The following is a 22,579-nucleotide window of genomic DNA, read 5'->3' on the forward strand; positions in this document are numbered from 1 at the left end:
TCTTCTGTTGCACCTTCCAACTTGGCGCTTAAATTTACAAAGCAGCCTTATTTACAAAGCAACCTTCTGAGACGACGTGACTGTACTTATTTGTCTTGCAGGCATACATTCTCATCTTTGGCATTGAAAGAACTGAACCATAGAAAAAATAAAGACAGGAGCACTTCTCCAGATTCAATGCCAATGAAAAAACTTATAGCTGTTGCACAAGCTAGAAGGTTTTCTCGATCAACTTCCTTTCCAGATAACTTCCTAAATGCCAAGTATATTCCTGAAACATCAATAAATATACCTTCTAAGGAAGGCCCACATAGGCAGTTTTCACCCTCAAATCGGATAATCATGTCTACTTCTGGAAATGATAATGTCAATTCTAGGAGTCCGTTTGATAATATTCAGCAGAAGAAATTAGCAGCGCATGGAGCCAATGCAGCGAGAAGGTCTTTCAAAGATTTCCTCAGTACATTAACAAGAACCAAAGAAAGTATATCGCGCGCGACACGTGTTGCTATGGAATGTGCTAAATTTGGCATTGCTGGTGAGGTTAGACACTCTGCATGTCCCTCCTTTTGTTTTATTTGTTCACTTAAAAACTGTTTTCCTATTACTCGTATTTATTTATTCATGCTATGTGACTAGGTGTTTCTTTTGGTATTGTCTTGATTTGTTTGCTTCTAGATTTTTTATGTAGCTGGTTTGTTTGATATACTGGATTGTTGGTGGATTGATTAGCATAGATTTTGTTTCCTGGTGTTCTTTGGCTATGACGTGTTTTATATACCTTACGCTACTTGAGGAGCAAGCATTTCATTTTTATGTATGTAGCTTGTTACCTAAGAGAGCCACCTCTAATATTTTTCTACTTGCTTAGACATAGTATGAGCAACCATATCATACATAAACTGGAGGACTTGATAATGAGTATTGGGTAGATGATATTTAGGGTGAAATGTCCTTTGGAGCTTTATGGGAATATCTTGAGTTGTGGGATACTGGGATACCCTTTCTACGTGAATCTTCAGTAGGGCATCCAAGATAGGCATATCTGGAGACTATCTTCATCAGGACAGTACACAAATAATTCTGCCTATGATGCTTTGTTTCATGGCACCATCTTGTTTGAGCCTTGTGAACGGATTTGGAAATCTAGGGCCCCTCCCAAATGTAATTTTTTTCATGTGGTTGGTGGTGCACAATCGTTGTTAGACAACAGATCGGCTAGAAAAACGTGGCCTCCCACACCTAGCTCGATCACTCTGTGATCAGGTGGATGAGAATCTCCAACACCTACTCATCAAGTGTGTATTTGCCAGGCAGCTCTGGTTCTCCATTCTGCAACACGCAGGCCTCTCAGCCCTTGCCCCACAGCCACCTGATCTTTCTTTGGGGTGTTTGTTTTGGCTTATTTCTAGCTTCTGTCCACCAGAAGCTGCTGCAAACTGCCAAACACCTAGCTTTTCAGCTCGCTTTTGTGAGAATCGTTTTGGTAAAAACGTCCAAATTCAACGTGAACATAAAATCGATTGAGTCGTCACAAAAGTAGGAATATGTCACTTTCTAGATTCTAAACCCTATTGACCCCTTTATCTTTCTTTGCACGTAATCCCCACGATACTCATATTCTCCCCACAACCAGATTCTCATAAAAGCTCGTCCGAAAAACCCTAAACAAACAGGTGGGATTGGTGGGCGAGAGTATAAAATGTTGTAGCTGGTGTTGTGTGAAAAGCCTTGAAAACTCTTGTCATACTTGGCATCGTAATGATTGTGTGTTTAATGGGGCTTCCCCCACGGTTGCTACAGCTCTGCCCCTTGCCAAATATGACACCCAACTATGGAGCATGTCAGGTGCGAGGGCCTCCCCCTATGTTCTGTCCCAGGGGGCTGTTTTAGCGCAATGTCCTAGCCGTCGAATCCCTCCACACCGCCCTCCGCGCCCGCTTCCCCTTCGCCGGCCCCATCGACGACGAGGCACACCTTTCAGAAAGGGGTGGAGGAAGAGGGGGAGGAGGAGGCCATCGACACACGGAAGGAGGAAGGGGATTTTCGTCGCCGCGTGGAGGCGCGCGCCGAGCTGCAGATGGAGGGGGCTGGTTGCGGCTCGCACAGATGAGGGAAGTGGGAGGCGATTGATGCGAAGGGAGTAGCGACAGCTAGCTAGGGTTACAAGTACCGTGTACATACGAGGACAGGACTATACGATATTGATGGGAGTTGAGTACACTGTAGGACATTAGTGTCAGTTTGTTGTTGAAGTTTCAGACTTCCAGTTGATATATACAGAACGATAAATGCGGCTGGGGTTATGGTGGAAATCTGATAGTCAAGATCTACTGCCTGACCAGATGAGGATGAAACCTGCAGAACAAAGGATTAATGCAAAAATGATGGCATACAGTGCGATAGCACTTAGGCATGTGTGATGTGCTTTAATTCCAACAGTCCGTCCCTACTTGCCCCATGTTTTATTTTTTGGTATCTCAGAAATACTGATTAGTTATTGTGGCTTTTTTTCATCACCTTTTTTCCAGAAACATAACTTCTGCACCCTGGTTTCACTGCATGCATTGCTTATCAAAATACTGACTTGACTGTTTCTTGAGGCACTTTGCAGGTGATGTATGATGCCTTTGGTGTTAGGCTACATGCAGGAAAGCAAGCAAAGGTATGACAAGCTTTCTATGTTGCAGCTTTCTATGTTGCAGCCACTGACAGGCAAAATAATGAAGTTGTGACCCAAATAGGAAAATGGTAAAGCGAGTTCCCTTTTCGAATCATGTGAACATCTTTCTAAGCGGCAAATAATGACCAACCACTAAAACTGGGTTTTTCTTATTCAAGCAGAATGGTTAGCACCTACACGACCAATGACAACAATTTTGTATTATCAGATACAGTCGTTTGTGCCTGTAGTGTTGCTGTTGCCCAATCGTTTATATGAAACCCCATTGATTGTGTGAACCATTATAAAAAACCTAGACCTGAAGTGAAATGGCCTTTCTATTGATAAGCACTATGTTGCTAACCTAACCTGCTGCAGTTCAGATCTAACTATTATTAAATGCCAGGTCTTGAACCAGATTGTGTATGAGCTTCCATTAGAACATCCACTGGCTGAAACAAGACCGCTGCGAGAGCTACTAGGGCACACACCTCCACAGGTTCGATCTTTTGCTCCTCCTGGATTGAGCTGTTGTGAACAAGGATGTCTGAATTAAATTTTGTTAACCAATTGGCTTCTCCTCAAAACATTTCACTGGAAAATCTATCGTGTGTGGATATTTTGTATTCTTTACTCTCAAATGCCACACGGTATCATTAATTCCAAGCTCTGTCACCAGGTATTTGCTGGCGGAGTGCTTGGATTTGCAGTAGCCACATTTATAGCGATGATCGCTGGGCTTGGTAGTTGACTCCGCATTTGAAGAAATGGTCAACATTCACATTGAAGTTCTGGAATTCAAATTGGACACATGTTTCCTAGCCAGCTTATGATAGATAATGTGTTGTGTATAGGTGTATTTAATATGCAAATTGTTGTCAATTTGTTGAAGAGAAACTTGCGTCATTCTTTTGTAGTTAATCGACGAGTGAACTATATGTTGTATTCGTTCCTGTCCAAAGTATTTGGACTGATTGAAAGTACCTCTTGATAAAGCATTCATGAGATTTCCGCACAGCCATTGCGATTGATTTCCAAACCTCATGTTCAAGTGCAACATCATCAATATGTGAGATATTGAGGATCCATATTTTTGCCGAGTGTCGAATTGGATTTTCATGGAAAGCAAGGTGTTTGTAACTTGCGTATTATGATAGTGATGCGGTAGGTTGCATCTTTCATAAATTTTTATGTATGCAAAATCAGTGATGATAGCATATAAACATATTGTGGATTTTGAAACATTCATGGTACAATCTACAATCTAGAGATACAATATTTTTTCTGCTATTAAAGTTGGTCTAAAGGGCAATTATAAACAGGTTCTAGAAAGGCAGAAACTGCCTGAAAATTTCGGACAACAAGCTTCACATTTTTATGACTTTTTTAGGCACTCATCTAAAAATTCTCGATATCCATGAGGAACTATATAGCTCGCATTATCTACAACATTTATATACATAATTTTTTGCAAAGGAGACCATCAAGAATGTTGAAATATCAATTGAATTTAATTTATCTTCTCTTGACGGTAAAATAGAACTGAACCACAAGTCCACAACTTGGGTTTTATCCAACCACAACTGTGTTTTCATTAGCGGTCTGTAAAGATAAAAGACAAGAGAGAATTATTTATTTGGCACTAAGACAAACCAGACATCCTTTTAGGGCACCGTTTTTTGGAAAAATTCTTACCAGGTAATGCGTTAAAATTTTCTTTAGTAAATGACACTCTGGTGGATTTGGGCTGGTAACAGCGTCAAGTGACTGGCAAAATAACAGGAATGCTCTTGTTGTGCCAAATAGGAAAGAAAATTTTCTCAGGTTGTCAAATAGTGAAAATAATGAATATCACAAGTATACTTGTGAACTAAAATATGAGATTTTGGTAATCTAAGGCTGCAAATAAATAATAAATAGATTTTAAGGTAAGAGTAGGTACACATTAGTTTTATGGACAAGCTTCACAAATGTCCTATCAGCACACTTAAAAAAACAAATAAAGAGGAACACACCAGTTCATAGACACGAGTTTAAAGTTCACATTGCATAGCTTCAGGTTCATATACAAATGGGAGCAACATTGTGTGTCCGACAAATGATGTAAACATTTATTTTTATATACCATGTCTCCCTTCTCTTATCTAATTTCCAGATTTGCAATTCATGAGGCCATGGAGCAGCAGACAATATGTAGATGCTGGCATTACAACAGTACTCAATTCAAGGACTTCAGTTCTTGGAGCTGCCAATCCAATTTTAGGACGCTATGATGATCTTAAGGTTGGTAAACATATTTTTCATTGTCTCAATAAGTATCAATTTTTTAAAAGTTTAAACTGTTCTAGCCATACATGGAAGACAATTTCCTGTTCTGCCATTCCTATTCCTATCCCCATTTCCTGCTACTTCCATCGTGAACCGCTCTCCCGACACCGTGGCCCTTGCTCCCTCTCTCCTCCATCCACAACCACGCTCGTCGTCCCCCACCCCTTCCTCCCCCGCTCAAGCTGCCGCCACACCTCGTCCGAGATCGGCGCCCCCTGTGCCCCCTCCCTCCGCTCCATCCACAACCACGACCATACTCGCCACCCCGCCACTTTCTCCCTCGCTCGAGATGCCGCCACGCCCTCGTCCGAGATCGGCGCCCCCTGTGCCTGCCGCCACTTTCTCCCCCACTCGAGCCGCCACCACGACCCTGTCTGAGATCGGCGGAGATGGACGTGGACGGGCATCTGCGATGGGCGGAGCGGTGGATGGTGTCGCGCGCGTCGTTCGACACCAACCGCAGCAGCGTGCGCGGGGCCACAACGGCGCCTGGGCATGCGTCCGTGGACCACCACCCATACCCGATGACCACCGCCTCCATCCACGCGCCCTAGCAAGGTCGATTATTTAAAATAAACGACAACAATTTAATGCCCCATTATTTGTTTGATCAAGAGGCTCGTCATCCCTCGCTGACCATGTGAACTCACACATTGTAAAACTGTGCAGATCGATAAGTCCATAACTGCCATGTACAGGAGGTTGCCGAAGACACTCGCATTCGATGTATTTCATTCGCTATGGGACAAGTGCAAGGTTAGCCACTTGACCATCATATTATCATGAATGCTTATTTCACTATTGGCCCTAGGAGCCATTGCTTCAGACGAATATGGGCGTGTTTGGTTCGGCTTTTTTCTGAATAGCTTTTCTCAAAAGCTGGCTGTGGAGAAAAGCTGGCTGTTGGGAAAAGCTGGTGGTTAGAATTTAGGTGTTTGGTTCGCCAGCTGTGCAGAAAAGCTGTTCGTTAGAATTTAGGTGTTTGGATACACAGCTTCTCAGATTGCATATTCTGTTTGAAGAAACTATACACATTAACACCGAACCAACAAAAGGTCATTCCATATAATTAGTGGAGTTCATTACAACATAACTACCGTTAAATTTACATATTTAACTACGACACTAATGCATTAGCAATTGCATCTCGAAATGCACTCATGTCTAACTCATCAGATCTTGGATTGTTTCTGAAGCGAAAATGAAGGGAGACTTAACAGAATTCTCCACTTCATTTTAAGCACACCAAAAGATCGCTCTATAACATTGCGTAGCAACGAGTGTGCATAGTTGAAAATGAAGTTATATGTTTGTATAGAGACAACACTCAGAATATAACAGATCACCAGTTACCAAGTCTCTAAAAACCAGGCATTGGAATTTTAAGCACGCCCTGGAAAATGAAGAAACGAAAACTCAGAATTGATGGAATATGGAAAATAGTATAGAAAAAGAAAGAGAGGGGTGGAAATGGGATATTCCATTCCTGGTACCCTTCCAGGCTTCCACCTGTGCTTTCTTTATGGATAACGATGATGATGACGATGAGGCGGCCGTTGTGGGCGCGCCATTCCGGACCCTCCACTCCAGCTCGACTCTCCCATGGCTTCCTCCGCCCTGCCTTCCAGAACCTTGCACCGCCGCTCGCTCCCCTCGTCTACCCCGTGCCACCCTGCGACGGAGACCTTCGCCCCCGGTGCCGTCTCCCGGCGGCGAGCAGCCGTGCGGCTCCTCTCCGCGGGGTTCCTGACCGCCGTCGCGCCGCCGCCGTCGCTCGCCGCGAGGAGGGGACGCGCTGTCGTGCCACCGGAGGACTACACCACTGCACGTACGTCGGCGTGCCTGCTTCCTGGCGCTTCGCAACCCTAGCGAAATGAGGCTGGCTTTCCGCGGAAGCGTCCTCAGACCCGCTTCTGGCGTCGCGTAGGCGGGTGGATTCTCATCCAAGCGCGGCGCAGAAAAGCGGCTGGAGAAGCTGCGCGTTTGGTAGCCGCTTCAGCTTCTGGCGGCCAGAATCCGTCCAGAAGCTGAACCAAACGGCACCTATACAAGTTCCATTTAAGTTGGTTGCCTAATCTGCTCAACACTTGCAGGAGGAGTTCTTGGACAAATACAAGAGCTTTGTTTAGATGGTAACACGGATATATGGGAATGAGCCAATCATGTCAGTCAACAAAATGAAAGATATCCTTGCTGGTTATTAGATACAAGTACAACACCATGTATCATTTCAGAGAAATAGCTATGCATTCCATTCATTCCATTGAATTTTACACCCACTTGTGTTACTGTGTTAGGTGCCCTTTTGGTTATGTGTGTATCATGGAATGGAATAAGTTAGCACAATGTTCGCAAGGAGAAAATTACACAAAGTGATCCTAAAACTGGTGATATTGTGCTGATATAGGTTGCCTGTTGAAAGGCATGAGGTAAATTCGTCTATGCTCTAGACTTTAAGCTATATATGTGTTCAATTTTTATATATCATTTGATGACTTCTCACTCTAGATCGTTGATATTTTGTTACTAACCATGATGGCCTATAGGTACCTCATGTTTGCTATTGTTTTATGCAGTAAAAGCATGAAATTTTATTGAGATGCATCAAAGAAGATTTAGGAGATAAGGATGACAAACCACAACATTTATCATTTACAAATGTATTCTTGTACTAGCGTGATTTTAAATCCAAGCAGACTGCTTTTTGATTATGTGATTGAGTTTATTAATTATTGTAATATCATATGTCCCCGTTGCAACGCACGGGCACTCACCTAGTTGATAATAATAATAATAGTTCGGTGCCTTTTTCTAGCGGGGAGGAGGCAGGCGGCGCAATCTGGCACCGGCCATCACGTTCCCTCCGGCCGCTTCCCCCTCCCTGCCCTCCCTTTCCCCAGATCCGAAGCCATTAAAACCAGCGGATCTCACCTCGGGGCGCGTCCGCGGCATCTGGGCAAGCGAGTGGTAGAGCCAGCAGCCATGAGATGGTATGCATCGGTAGCCTCCTGAGGGCGCTGGTCCTGAGTGCGGCGGCGTCTGCGGGCAGGCGCCGGGGGCCCAGGATCCTGTGTGGCCACGAGGCGGATGTACGCGTGACTCCTCGGCACGGACACGGCTGGCGCGGATTCCGGGCAGTCACGGGAAGGATGATGCTGGACTCCTCTGACTGTGCCTCTGCTGCCGCCGCCGCGGAGACGGGGCAGGTGCAGCCGCAGCGCCGCGCGGTGGGGGCCGTGCCCCTGGCGCACGACGGCGGCTACGCCAGCGGCGGATGGGAGAGGTAATGTATGTGCGTGTGGTTTGAGAGGCTTCAAGTAATGTAACCTGTCGGCACTTGCATGTCGTGGTGCGGAACGGGGCATGTGAACCGGTTAGAATGCTGCATTTGTGTGCAGTTTTGCATTGTGTTTTGTGTTGCCTGCAGTATAAGGGACTAATTGGCCTGAACACTGAAACATGCAAATGCCCCTTGTGCTTTTTGTTACTTACTACAGATGTGCCACATTTTACTATTCCATACCACACATTAGAACTAAAAAGATATTCTAAGATGTAAGTGAGCGGTTGGTGCCATGCCTTTTTAGACAGATCGTTCTTATTAATAACAAACAGAAATGTAGAGTCCTTTTATTTATTGTAGTATTTTACTGCTACGATGCTGTCATTTTACCTTCCAGTAAAACCTCTATGTTAATTATTGTGAGTGGCATATTTGATTGGCCAAGTACTGCTATGAAGTATAGCTTCAAAGCTTGAAATGAAGAATATGTACCGAGTCCATTTTGTAATGGTTGTTATAGGTAGAATATAACTCATTTTTGTTTGAAACATAGTGATACCAGAGCACCAAATATAACATTGACTATTTTCTTTGTGATCTTATTAGGATTCAATTTTCTACAACATTTATAGCCATTGTTTACAAACTGTATAGTCAACCCTAGTCGCTGTTGGACCGGCCAGGTGATCAGACCAACTAGCCGAGCCTAGTCAGTCCTAGTCCCCTATATATTGCAGGACATATACATACTATGCTATATACTGTATAGTATAGACAATAAAGCCTGGGGTGAAACAATTCTACATCTATGAGCACTTTGCCAATGTTATTTATTTTGGTCATGGATGTCATATGTTATATGGTCAAGAAAGCATCTGATGAAGGATTATTGCAACCACTAGCATGACGGGCCTTGCAACACTGCATATCTTTGAATAGTTTTGACTGCAGAAAACTGAACCTGGGCCCTGAGCGGCTTTCCAAATCCATGTGCACCCTGCGGTAAAAGCTTTCTTTAAAGTGGCCATTGTCTCAGAGATCGGCAATGGCAAGAACAAAATTTTCTGGATGACAGGTGGTTACATGGCTAGAGCCTGGATCAATTAGTGCCAATTTTTTTGGATCAGTCAACAACAAAGCATGGGAAAGGACAATGTATGAAGCTCTTACTGAGATGAATTGGGTGCAAGGCATATGGGGTGCCATTACAGTACCCCATGTTTAGGGCTGGACGAAAAACTCAAAGCTCGTTAGCTTGCTCGACTGTCCATCTTGGCTTGACTCGGCTCGTTGTAATTTTCTAACGAGCCAAGCTTGTATTTCAGCTCCTAAGAGATAACGAGCCAGCCCAAGATGGCTCACAAGTCGCTCGTGCGCCAAATGAGCTGAAGCGTCACCAGAAATTACCCGCAAAATGACACAGACAGCCCAATAGCTGGCCCAATGAGAAGCGAAGTTCCTTGTCTATTCCTAACCCTGAGCCACCAGCCGCTGCACAATGCGCCCCCATGGTTCACTCACCCATATCCCCTCTCACTTGCCCTCTTACCTATCCCGTCTTTGATCGTGTGAACCACCACCCGGAGCCCACCGGCCACCTGCTGCTCTAGTCGTATCGTCCCACTGCTCTCATTGCAGCCTTGAAGCTGCCAGAACTCACCGACCCCAACACTATGGATCCACATTCGTGCAGACTGCATCCATTGTGGATAACTAGCAAGCAAGTCAAGAAGAGGCCAAATTCGGGCAAGCACTGGCTGCGGCAAAGATTTGAGCATGACGATGTGCTCATCTGGCTACCCACGAGGAGCAGGTGTGAAGTTGTTGATGACTTTAGAAGGTGAAGCCGCGAAGGGCACACTAAAATCTCAATGCGAGAGCCAAGTTACTTATGTACATATTTTTTTTTCTCAAACGCGCAGGAGAGCTGCGCATCATTATATTAAGAAGAAGAAAAGGTCCAAAATAGACCTGGACAAAGGCCACCAAATAAGAGGTGGTTACATAGTTTGCTAAGGGGCTGTTACACAGATGACTATATAAAAGACTAGTAACTATCGCGCGCCCCGCGCACGTAAGAAAACTGACAGTATAAATGATAATACTATTATAAGGTATTTGACATTGTGCTTTATTATCTTGTACCGGAACCCCCTCGTAATTATTTTTCTTCATGATACTATTATAAGGTATTTGACATTGTGCTTTATTATCTTGTACCGAAACCCCCTCGTAATTATTTTTCTTCATGAGCTTGCGGCAAATCTCACGCACTCATTCCCTAAAATCCTTACAATTTCCTTCACTTAATTCCCCCACATTCAATTTTCTAATCTCACAACTTCCTTCCTTAGTAGAAGCAAAGTAAACAAGGGAAATGATAGGCTGGCAGCCGCTCCATTAGCCTGTCCCCACTTCCATGCTTGAGGAGGCGAGGAGCCCAACAATGACATGCGGCAGCAGCAGGTTGCAAAAGCACAGCTAATTCCTGGCCCCTGCCTCCCTTCTACAACACTGCCTGCAGTAACGGAGGAGCAAATGGCAGCACATGGACAATGTCGTGGCTGGACCGCAGCGGCGTTTGAGGGGGAGTCTAAGATTTGGAAATCACAGAACAGAGGAGATCCAAGAACGTGCTGTGGAGAAGAAAGGGCTAGTACCTGTTCGAAGAGCCAAGCAGAAGGGCAAGGAGCATGGCCTGGCAGGCTGGGGCTAGCGACAACGCCGGTCGGCTTTTTTTACGTGGACAACCCGGGAGGCTTGAAGATCACGCGTATTTTTCTCCCCCCTGGGTCGGGCGTCATATAGAAGCTTCGTGAGGCTTGATAACGATCCAGTAGAGTGGGCGGTCGTGTTCGTGGATTTCCAATCAAACGGCTGAAAAACAAAAGACTGACGTGGACACTATGAATGGCCAGCCTTGTTCCCTGCTTTAATATATAGAAATGACCAGGTCTGAACTCCCCCTGAGTTAAGGCCACAGACCTCTCGGCCCTGCAGCCCCAGCTAAACACCACATCTTGGCATCGTCCCTAATGTCTTGACTCTTGAGTAATCCTAGAGATGTCCGGAATAGCCCCATCAAAGACACAGGAGTTTCTGTGTTTCCACAACCACCAGGCCACTAGGATCACAGCTGAATTGAAACCTTTCTTTTGTGCCTTTTGAACTGTCGTTCCTGACCTATGCCACCAGCCTTGAAAACTAGATTCCGCAGTTTCTGGAGTGAGGTACTGCAGCCCAATAAGAGACAAGGTATGAAACCAAATTTCCCTAGCAAAAACACATTGTAACAGAATGTGTTGTATAGTTTCTTCTTCCTGATCACAAAGAAGGCATTTTGTGGGATGGTCCAAACCTCGACGAGCCAATCGATCCGCTGTCCAGCTGCGATTTAAAGAAGCCAACCATATGAAAAATTTACATCTTGTAAGTGCCCAACTTTTCCAGACCCTTCCTGCCGGTTCAAAGGTGACCATCCCCTCAAAGAAACGATGATAAGCAGATTTAGAGGAGTATTCCCCTGAGGCAGAAGGGGTCCAGCGGTGTTGGTCTGAAACTCCTGGGTGAAGTTGGAAGCCTTGAATCAGGTTCTAGACTATGAAGTACTCAGATAGAAATTGAGCTGATATGCTTCCTGAGATATCATTTACCCAGCCATTTTCAGTCAAGGCATCCTTTACTGTTCTACTTTGGAGAAATCTGTTCGGAACCCGAGAGACAAGGACCGGAGCCAAGTCACACAGAGCCTGTCCATGGCGCCATCGATCCGTCCAAAATGAGGTTTGGGATCCGTCTCCTACCAAAGAAACCACTGAACATGCAAACATGGATGCAGCATTGGGGTGTACTCTAATTTTCAAATCAGTCCATATAGGATTCGGCTGAGTTTTCTTCATCCAAAGCCACCTCATATTAAGAGCCCAACCAAGGACCTCTAAATTGTGCAGACCCAGCCCTCCAAGGTCCAATGGCCTGCAAACCTTTGACCAACTGACCATACAGTGGCCTTCTTTGACATCTTTACGGCCTTTCCAAAGAAACCCTCTCCGAATTTCATCAATGGCCTTGATGACCCACTTGGGACATTGAAGAGCAATTAAGTGATAGATAGGCATAGCAGTTAACACTGCTTTTACCAGAGTTGTTCTCCCAGCCAGGTTGATCATTGGTGGTGAAATGGAGGTTTGTGAGCATGCGATGCAAGTGTTGGTTGGGCATCATCCTTTGGGGACCAATTACCAGTGATTGAATATTTGAGTTTGCATTTTTGTGGATGTGCTGATGGCTGCCAAATGAGTGGGGTCCGGGGAAGGAATAACCGAGATAAGCCTTACCCTTGCATTTTGCAGGGAGGCTGCGTCGAACCTAGGACCTTTTGGCTCAGTGGAAAGGCTTCTCATCACTGCACCGGGCCTATCCTTCTGGATTATAGACTACCAAACAATTGCGATTTGATCTTGCAAAGGTGGTTATTTTTGGGTGATTACTTATTTTCCATCTTCTACTCATTTGCTGCACTCGAATCCCCGTATCCCCTCCATGTTCTTGGGTGAGTTAGCTTTTAGCTCGTGAGCTAAATGAGCCAGCTCGAGCTGGCAGACGATCCGAGCTGAGCCAGCCCTCCAGCTCGAGCTGGCAGAGTCGAACCGACCTTGCTCCTTATCTTAACGAGCCAACTCGAGCTGGACTGAGCCGAGCTGGCTCGATATCCACCCTTATCTATGTTGATAGATTATTTGAAGTTGTAGGACAGTCTCTTGGATTTGACTTTGCAACTTACAGTAGATAATACTCATATCTGGCAATTCTCTAGTTCAGGACTGTACTCTGCTAAATCTGCACATGAGGGATTTTTTATTGGGTCTGTACAGTTTGGGCCTTGGGAGAGAATTTGGAAGAGCTGAGCACCATACAAATGAAAGTTCCTCATGTGGTTAGTGGCACACAATTGGTGCTGGGCAGCAGACCGTGTTGCTAAAAGAGGTCTGCCCCACCCTGAATGCTGCCTGCTTTGTGATCAAGCTGAGGAAACGATTTACCATCTGCTAATCTCATGCGTCTTCTCTCAGCAAGTGTGGTACATCATTCTGCATAAGGTCAGCCTGCAGGACCTCTCCCCCCAGCCTGACAACAACTCCTTTGATGCATGGTGGGCAAGCATAAATTTTGATGTTGCTGGCCAGACTAAAAAAAGGTCTCAATTCCATCATCATTATGGGAGCTTTGTCCATTTGGAATCACCGCAATTGCTGTGTGTTTGATGGGATTCAACCGAGCCTAAATGAGGTTCTGGTTTCGGTAAAAGATGAGCTTCTCCTATGGAGTTTGGCCGGAGCTCGGGGAATATCTGATATGCTTGCTCCAGAGCCAGCCAATGTGTGAGTTGTTCTCTAGTGGTATTGGGTCAAGTTTGGCAAGTGAGAGAGATACACCGTTTAATCTAAAAGGGTGTGTGAATGTGTGTGGCTGTATGGGGTTTCTGAACTCACCCCTTTACTCTTCTTAAACGATACACAACTCTTCTACGTGTTTGAGAAAACAATAAAGTGAACATCAACACTACATTAATGGCTAGTTATTGGCTTGAGATTTAATTAATAGCAAGCAAGCAGAGGGGCAGTGGCACAGCAAGCAAGCGTTATGCATGTCAAGAAGATGGAGGGTAAGGAGCACACTCACCATCAGAGGAGGAGGCGAGGAGCTCATCTTCCTGGAGCAGCTCATGAAGAGGGGCGGTGGCTTGAACTGGCTGGCGCAAGGGGGCAGCGCTGGCTCTGGCGGAATGAGGGATGGACTTGTCGGCGGCTTGACCTATTCAGCAGAGGAGGAATCGTGCACGGGAGAGGAAGAATTGTGTGTGGCCTAGGAAGAGAGGAATCGCACAGCTGGAGTTCTGGCTTTGTGGGAGAGGAATTCTGGCACCTTCAGTCTCTGCCAGTCTGCCTTTTGGTGAAGTCCTGGGCACACATATACTAGCCCTAACACGCTAAATTGGCAGCCCAATAGCCCACTTCCAAGCCCAGTTGATCTGGCCCATGGAAGAACAGTTTGAGTTGGATGACTAACCACGATTAGGCTACAACTATGTTTCTAGTCGAGCTAGTTGCCTCGGTGTCCCCGGACAACCTCAAGGGACTGATTAGGCTGACTTATCATGATTAATCGAACAATTCGTAAACACTGTTTGTAGCTTTGAACGTTGAAATTATGTATTGCTGCACAAGAATACCTTTGTTTATCCTTTTCTGCTGTAGACGCACTCGTGACTCTTAGTGTTTGGCATGATGTCCTGCTTAACACAATGCTAAAATTGTGACAGAGAAGATGGCAAACTGAGTTGTGGATACTCAAGTTTTAGAGGCAAGAGAGCTACGATGGAAGATTTCTATGATGTAAAACTAACTGAAATTGATGGACAAGCTGTTAGCCTGTTTGGTGTTTTCGACGGTATAGACTCCAATCTTGGCCTTTGTTTTTGTGTTTATTTTTGCCTACCATGTTTTTATTTTCAAGACCATGATGATTAGGTCATGGAGGATCACGTGCTGCTGAGTATTTGAGGGAGCACTTGTTTGATAACCTTCTCAAGCACCCTGATTTCTTGACAGATACAAAGCTTGCGATAAGTATTTTTTTTCCTTCAGCTTTACTGTAGACTTTCTGTTGCCATTCTTGTTGGTGTCGCAACATGTTTATCTGCTAAACTTGAAATTTATTACAAAAAACAGGTGAAACATATCAGAAAACAGATACAGATTTCTTGGAATCAGAAGCAAGCGCTTTCAGGGATGATGGTTCAACAGCTTCAACTGCACTTTTGGTGGGTGACCATTTATATGTTGCAAATGTTGGTGATTCTCGTGCCGTTATTTCAAAAGCTGGCAAAGGTATTGCATACTGGAAGTAGGTATTTTAAGTAGTGTATCTGTATTTCATTTTCTTGGCACATTTGTCGGTTGATGTCTTGTCAGGTCTATTGAACCTAAATCAGGAAGCAAAATCTTGACATCGTTCTGTTCCGCATATCTATACAATATTCAGCCTTTGCTGTAGTTAATACGAACCATCCATGACAGTTTGGTTCATAGGGTTTCTCATTGAATTTATGTAATTTTGATGCTGTGCCACCCTGTGACAAATGTCTGACAGTTCGTCTGTTTGTTTTTTCTAGCTATGGCGCTTTCAGAAGATCACAAACCTAACAGAATTGATGAGCGAAAGAGAATTGAAAATGCTGGTGGTATTGTCATTTGGGCTGGTAAGCATGTGTTCCTGGTTCTTTTATACATTGAGCTAATTTGCTTACATTAGCTGAAGTTGATTGCAAAAATGCTTCTCCTATTCATCTGCAGCCATCTGTCTTCCTATCAGCTTGAACATGTTATGTTAGGTTTCCATACACCCATTAGAGTATTGCTTGGTATCATGGTGGAGCAGCCTTATTTTTCAAGGCATCATTCTTTCTTTGAATGATAAACATATCGCCTTTTTGACGTGGCATTTTCCCAGGCACTTGGAGGGTGGGTGGTGTATTGGCAATGTCCCGTGCATTTGGCAATCGTTTACTGAAGCCATATGTGGTGGCAGAACCTGAAATTCAGGTGAGACTAATTGATTATGCCAAAATTTCAAACATCTTTTGTCGTTAACTTAATTTAGGGAAGCCAGTTTTTTTAACAGTTTTATTACATTAGAATTGCCGAAGAAAAAAATATGTCATGTCATTATGTGTATAACTAGACCATAGTCCTGAATGCCCAACATTTTATTTATTGACTGCTATTGATATGCAATTGGAAGCAAGAGAAGCTGTACCATTAATATGCAATTGTTACCACTGTTCTTAAGGCGTCGCCTAGGCGTCCGGGTGGTGGTCTAACGCCTAGGCGTCCAGGCGGTTGTCCAACGCCTTGGACCGTCTTACCGCTTTAAAAACCATAATTGTTACTATTGATGATCCATCAGTTGATAGCTGCTGCAACCATGTGCATTTGTTTATTGGTCAACCTGTAGAACTTCCATCACAGACTTAGGACTTTGGTAATTAATAAAGTTTTTTTTTCTAATACACTGCAGGAAGAACAGGTCAGTGGTGGGCTGGAATGCCTGGTTCTTGCTAGTGATGGGCTTTGGGATGTTGTGGAAAATGAGGTAATAACCCTTCCACAATTCAGTCATTCCTCAGAGCAGGCAGTTGCCTTTTACGTAAATTTGTATAATTGTATGAAAGCATCACTTCACTGCCTTTACTGTTTGCTTTGGGGCTACATTCTTGTGCTTTGAGGCATATTGATATCTTCACTTAATTAATAACAATGTTGTTGATGCTTTTATGAAAAAAAGGAAGCTGTTTTCCTTGGGAGATCGGAGGACACGCCAGAGTCTGCAGCTAGGAAATTGACAGAGATTGCTTACTCTCGCGGCAGCGCTGACAATATCACATGCATCGTGGTCCAATTTCACCATGACAAAACCGGATGAGCCGTATGGCTGCCAATTTCAGTTGTACCCTGCTTCAGTCTATTATTATCCTGCAAGCTGGGTGGTGGGCTTCTCCCAGATTTACCCTGCTTCATGCTATTATTATCCTGCAAGCCGGGCGGTGGGGTTTCTCAGATCTATCGCTCATGTAGCAACTTTCAAGCACTCGTCCATTGATTCTTTTGTTGTCTTGTAGGAAACATTTGTTCCGACAGGTGTAGTAGACACTTTTAAACTGATAATTCAATAAACGTATGTTTACGATTACTGTTTAGTGGAAATTGGTTTTCATTTTGCCTTATATAAGAAGATTTTAACTAGTCTGTCATGTGCGTGTGCCATCCCTAATTAGGTATGAAAATGGATACTTTTTTGGATATTATTTTTTTGTCTTTTTCTTTGACCGTGAATAAATAGGATGTAGAATATGCTATACAAATTTATATTCCTGTGTTTTTAGCATTGAGTTTGTAAAGATACATAAAAGGAAACTTTAAATTTATCATATGTCTTGTTATAAATAACAGATATAAAATTCGGATAAAGATATATATTCAGTTATTTTTACCTTTTTGTCGTAAGGAGAAAATAATGTACACAATTTTGTTCTTATTTATAATAATATGCTAGATAACATAAAAAGATTAGTATCAAATTTCATAAATATCTATTTTAAAATATTAAATATATTCTAACAATTTAGAAACCTAATTTCATTCCTATTGGCTATTGCGAAGTAATCAGCCTCGAAGCTTTCTCGTGCGCCGCTGCCCATGGTAAAGGGATTAAGAAAAGGGTGAATACATGAGAAAGCTTCGAGGCTGATTACCATGGGCAGTCCCTCCCCTAACCCTAGTCGTCGGCACCAACCCCTAGTCGGCACATGAATACACGAGACAACCCCAACCTATCCCCTAGCCGCCCAGTCCCTCCCCTAACCCTAACCCTAAAATCTCGGCCGATTCCCCTAGTCGCCAGACGCCCAGACCCACCCCCGCGGAGGCACTTACCGTCGTCCGTCTCCGGCCTCCTGTCGTCCCCTGTCCCAGCCGGCCAGCTCCAAGCGGCCAAGCCGGCAAGCCCCCAACCCCAACCCAATCCATCGATCCCACATTCCAGTATCCCACAACGCACAACAGACCAGAGCTTCGATTCGAGAGTGGTGGAGCCGTCAGCCGTGGAGGCCTAGACCTTGTAGGGTGGTCGACGTGGATCTGCAGTAGCCAACAATCTAGGTCCACGGCCGCCGACATCGAGGTCCACCTTCTAGAGCCTAGATGCCGTCCTCCACCTGTACTAGTACCACCGTTGCATCCATGGGACAAGGACAATGATCATGGCGCCAGCGGTGCTGATCTTGCTGTTGCTGCACGTCCATCTTCACTGAGCTCAACTCCAATGCCAACATCGACGTCGGCTACAACAGCCATGCCGACACCAAGCAACAATGCGAGCTCTGACTCAGGCATTGCTGTGTAGTGGGGTGGGGAGAAGAAGACCAAGACAAGGGCGCGGACCTCCCACATTTGGAGCGACTTCGACGAAACCTACAAGGTAGTGAATGGTAAGAGTATTAGGACCGGTGCTAAATGCAATATATGTAAAAAGGTTCTTACTGCTTCATCTACAGGTGGTACTGGTAATTTGATTAGGCATCTAGCATCATGTATGAGAAAAGCTTATCGTTTTTGCTAAGACTCAATCTATGCTTGAGTTTAATCGTGATGGTTCTATTAGAAATTGGGAGTATAATGCTGAATTTGCGCGTATTGAGTTGTGTCGCATGATTGCTAGGTTAGATTTGCCTCTTGTACTGGCACCCTGCCCACACCCCTTTTCTGCGCAGTTCCCTCTCCCTCACGCCTCACATCCGCAGTGACCCACATAGAGCCGCCATCACCAAGCCCCATCACCTCGTCTTCCGCACCGATGCCCCACTCGCGTCGAGCCTACGTCGTTGTCCGTCGTGCCGCCTCCCGAAGCCCGTCCCCATCCACGCCTCGCCGAGATGTAAGCATTTCTCTTTGGATTGGGTGAGATCCTTTGTGTTCTCATCAAAGGGTCTATAAAAAGCCTACACTTATGATCCACCACAATTTGGCATCAATTGTACGAAAATAATGACTCATGCAAGTTTTCCACTGTGCAAAATGTGTGCCATAAAAACTATGTGGTTGACAAGTAACCTCTAGCCCTTTAGTCGCCTTCCAGCTTACTCTTGGGTCGGTTAAGACCACCAAATAAGAGAACCAGACTTCGATACCACTTCTAGGGTCGAGATGGCGGACTAGAGGGGGGTGAATAGTCCTTTCTAAAACTAATTATGTTGGCTAACACAAATAAATGTGGAATTAATACTATGTTAGTCTAGCCAAGACTACACCCCTCTAACTATAACAAACACTTGACAAAAGATCCTAATTGAAGCAACTAAGGTCCCAAGTTAGAGAAAGAGCTCTCCCACACAAATCTAGTTAGCAAGGTCATACAAACTTATGTAACTATAATTCTAAACACACCGAGAGCTCCTAAACATACTAGTAAGCAAGTCGCACAAAGCACAAGCATACTAGCAAAATTCACTAGTTGCACTACACAAGCACAATGAGAGAGAAACAACTACTTAGCTACACAAGCTAAGCAAAATGGATTAGCTACACGAGCTAACAAGCGAGTAAATATTTTACAACAAGTATGAAATATATACAAGAGAAACAAACACTCACTAGCATAAGTATGTGAACAAATAAATACAAGCTAGTGAGGGAAGTTGCAAACCAACGGGGAGATGATGACACTTGACACAACGATTTTTCCCGTGGTGTCGATGACTTGCCGGCCACCCCTAGTCCACGTTGAGGTAGATTCAAAGCACCCAACAACTCCTCTATCAAGTCTCCACTTGATCTCTTGAGCCGGATTGGTCAATGAACCCTCAAACATTGATTCCACTAGAGTTGCTTTTCGCCGCTCTGGCGAGGCAAGCACAACGCCTCTCACAATCACCACCGCGACCTCTTCACAATCTTCGTTGAAGAGCTCATGGGGAACCCCCACCAAGCCGTCTAGGAGGTAGCAACCTCCAAGAGTAACAAGCCAACGACCTTAGTTGATGATCTCCCTAGTGCCTCAAAGATCAACAACTTGATGCAATGCACTAGATGGCTCTCAATCTCACTAGAATGCAATCCCAACCAATATGAGTGAGAGAGAGGGAGAGGAAAGGATCCAATATGCTCAAAGTGTTCCAAATGGAATCCTCCACCTTTTCAAATCGGGCAACACAAGTATATATAGCCCCCTCTCCAAAACTAGCTGTTATGGGCCAATTGCCCCCTTTTCTGTGCACACGCAGACGGTCTGTAATTCAAGCCCGGACCGTCCGCACAAGAATCCCAATGGCTATCAACAACTATAAAAATGTCAGAGCATTCAACAAAGACTTGCAGACCGTCTGCCCCATGAGCCCGGACGGTCCGCGATACCAAAAACAGAGCCAAACCGAAGTTCTGCTGACTCCGCACATTTGCTGAAATTTGTATTGCGGACGGTCCGCACCTGGACCTCGGACGGTCCTCAATATAAAATATTAGTACTGAGGACGGTCCACGCTCAGGCCCCGGATGGTCCGCAGTTCAAAAATGAAAACCAAAACAGAACTTCCTGAGTTCTGTCCAAACACCAGTCCTTCAACTGCGGACGGTCCGTCACCTGGGACCAGACGGTCCGTAGTACAAAAACTTTGTGAAACACAGAAACTATGTGATTCTTCCCATCACCTCAAGTTAGCCTACTAACCCGATCTTGGTACTACGGCTATCTAGCCTACTAACCCGGTCAATTTTCAACCTCTAAGCACCTCTTGACCGGTAAAACAAAAACCTATTGTTATACCTTTGCCTTGAGCATTCAATTCCATCTCCTCAAATGATGAACAATGGACATCCATAAGTGTAGCCAACCATGATACCTTTTACCATTTGTCGATAGCATGAAGTTCCTCCATCATCATCATCAAGCCACCTGATCAATAGCCTAGATCAACACATGGCTTGTTAATTCTATAATGATATGATCCACTCCATGTTATCACATGGACTTCTTGGTTCATCAATCTCAACGTAGCTTGCTCTTCACCGTTGCTTTGTGTCCATCGGTGCTAAGTCCTTGCTCTTGCTTCACCGCCATGCGGTCCCTCACACATGAGCCTCTGACTTGCCCTTCATACTAGCCACTCGGTCCATCGAAGCCAAGCCATATCTCTTGTTCTTCTCCATATAGCCACATGACACCATGTCATGTCTTCATATGCAATGAGCTCCTTATCACACTAGTTGAGCATCTCAATATTACCAAGCCACATCACCACCATGGCTTAAATAAATCATACTACTGTACCTATGGACTAATCACATGTGTATCTCAACTTAAACACTTATTAGTCCATATAAGTTGTCAATCAATTACCAAAACCAAATAGGGTCTCACAATCTCCCCCTTTTTGGTAATTGATGGCAACTCTACAAAGATTTGTCATTTTTGTTCTTTTTCCAAGCTAGCTTTTCACACAAGTATAAATTGCTAGTTTGGCAAAGTTTTTATGTTCCTTATCCAACTTTGAGCTCATTTGTTAAGATTTGGATAGGCACCATAAAAATGGTTTGGTAGTGACATCCTGCCCTACATGTGTGCTTGTATAGTTTGGTTTCAAGCTTACACACATGCAAAGATATGAAATTTGTGAGGACATTATCACTACTATATGATGCTAAAGTATTAAATATAGAAATGTACCTTTGTAGTTTGTTTACCACTTTTCATCGCATCCTTAGCATCATCTTGCTAGAAACAAGTGAAACTAGATACCACATGAGATCAACATAATAAATAAGGTTCTAGTTACTCCTTGCCACGATAAGACTATGCTTGTGAATATTACTAAAACAATTATCATCCAAGTCTTAGTTCTAGCAAACATTTGCACACAAGTATGTAGGAATATATAAGACAAATGTGATGCAAGCAAGCAATATAATGCACAATCAAATGCATCAAACATATATTCATGAGCTTGCTCCCCCTACTTGTGTGTATCTCTTGTTCAAGAAAATCTCATCCCATTTTACTTTGCTCTTGATCCATTTGTATTCATTCTAACTCAATTGATCAATATCTCCCCCTAAGTTCATGTCCAATTTTCTCTTGTGCATATTTCCATATCTTTGTTCCAACTTGCACATTTCCATATCTTTGTACTTGCAAATTTCCATATCTTTGTTCCAACTTCTCCCCCTTCGCTATTAATTACCAAAAAAGGTTGTTCCAAAACTCTAGGAAAGTTGAAACATACTTGTAAACATTAAATCACTTGAAAGTACTCAATCATTTTTGATGGACACCATATATATATGATAAAATCCTTGACACCACTTGCATGAACTTGTTGAAGGTGAGAATTGCTCTCTTGAGTTGATGCTCACTTAAGGTTGTGGATCACTTGAAGTCTTGTACCACACATATGCTATCTATTGTATGATTGATCTAGACACCACTTAGTGAATACCATTTGAAGGAATAATATTAGCGTAGAAATTTCTCTGTAGATATTGATGCCACTTGTAGGTTTTGATATTCATTTGCATGGGTATCTTCTTCATAAGTCATCCTCATGAGCAGCTCAATATGTTACTTAAACCAAATAGATTTTCTTAAGCTTCCAAGTCCGGTTTTAACCCTCTTTAAGCTTCTTCACACGCATTAAGCGATTATCTTATCGAGGTTGTTCTTGTAGCTTGTTGCAATCCAAAATAGATTAAGCACAT

At 44.0% G+C, this 22,579-nt stretch overlaps 1 protein-coding gene and 2 long non-coding RNA genes across 3 annotated transcripts; 2 read left to right on the forward strand and 1 right to left on the reverse strand.

Moving 5' to 3' along the window:
* Positions 1-1,648: 1,648 nt before the first annotated feature.
* On the forward strand, positions 1,649-3,735 carry LOC103655964 (uncharacterized). The gene is made up of 3 exons (XR_002268912.3): positions 1,649-2,665; positions 3,069-3,161; positions 3,342-3,735. It is a non-coding gene; the product is annotated as an uncharacterized lncRNA (long non-coding RNA).
* Positions 3,736-6,032: 2,297 nt separating this feature from the next.
* LOC109946106 (uncharacterized) lies at positions 6,033-7,076 on the reverse strand. The gene is made up of 2 exons (XR_002269325.3): positions 6,500-7,076; positions 6,033-6,383 (listed from the first exon to the last, which is right to left on the reverse strand). It is a non-coding gene; the product is annotated as an uncharacterized lncRNA (long non-coding RNA).
* Positions 7,077-7,814: 738 nt separating this feature from the next.
* Positions 7,815-17,024, forward strand: LOC100283542 (catalytic/ protein phosphatase type 2C/ protein serine/threonine phosphatase). Its single transcript, NM_001156442.2, has 8 exons — positions 7,815-8,273; positions 14,596-14,723; positions 14,804-14,902; positions 15,005-15,163; positions 15,448-15,534; positions 15,786-15,877; positions 16,353-16,427; positions 16,620-17,024. The coding sequence occupies exons 1-8, from the start codon at positions 7,978-7,980 to the stop codon at positions 16,755-16,757; spliced, it is 1,074 nt and encodes a 357-aa protein (NP_001149914.2). The 5' UTR covers positions 7,815-7,977; the 3' UTR covers positions 16,758-17,024.
* The last annotated feature ends 5,555 nt before the right edge of the window (positions 17,025-22,579 follow it).

This window comes from Zea mays, chromosome 4 (genome assembly GCF_902167145.1).
Source record: "Zea mays cultivar B73 chromosome 4, Zm-B73-REFERENCE-NAM-5.0, whole genome shotgun sequence".
Lineage (NCBI taxonomy): Eukaryota > Viridiplantae > Streptophyta > Magnoliopsida > Poales > Poaceae > Zea > Zea mays.

Bases quoted from the DNA above. Each gene is read 5' to 3' on its own strand.
- LOC100283542 (NM_001156442.2), top strand. From the start codon at position 7,978: ATGGTATGCATCGGTAGCCTCCTGAGGGCGCTGGTCCTGAGTGCGGCG. The intron at 8,274-14,595 runs GTAATGTATGTG...AAATTGTGACAG, and splicing joins GCCAGCGGCGGATGGGAGAG to AGAAGATGGCAAACTGAGTT. The intron at 14,724-14,803 runs GTATAGACTCCA...CATGATGATTAG, and splicing joins CCTGTTTGGTGTTTTCGACG to GTCATGGAGGATCACGTGCT.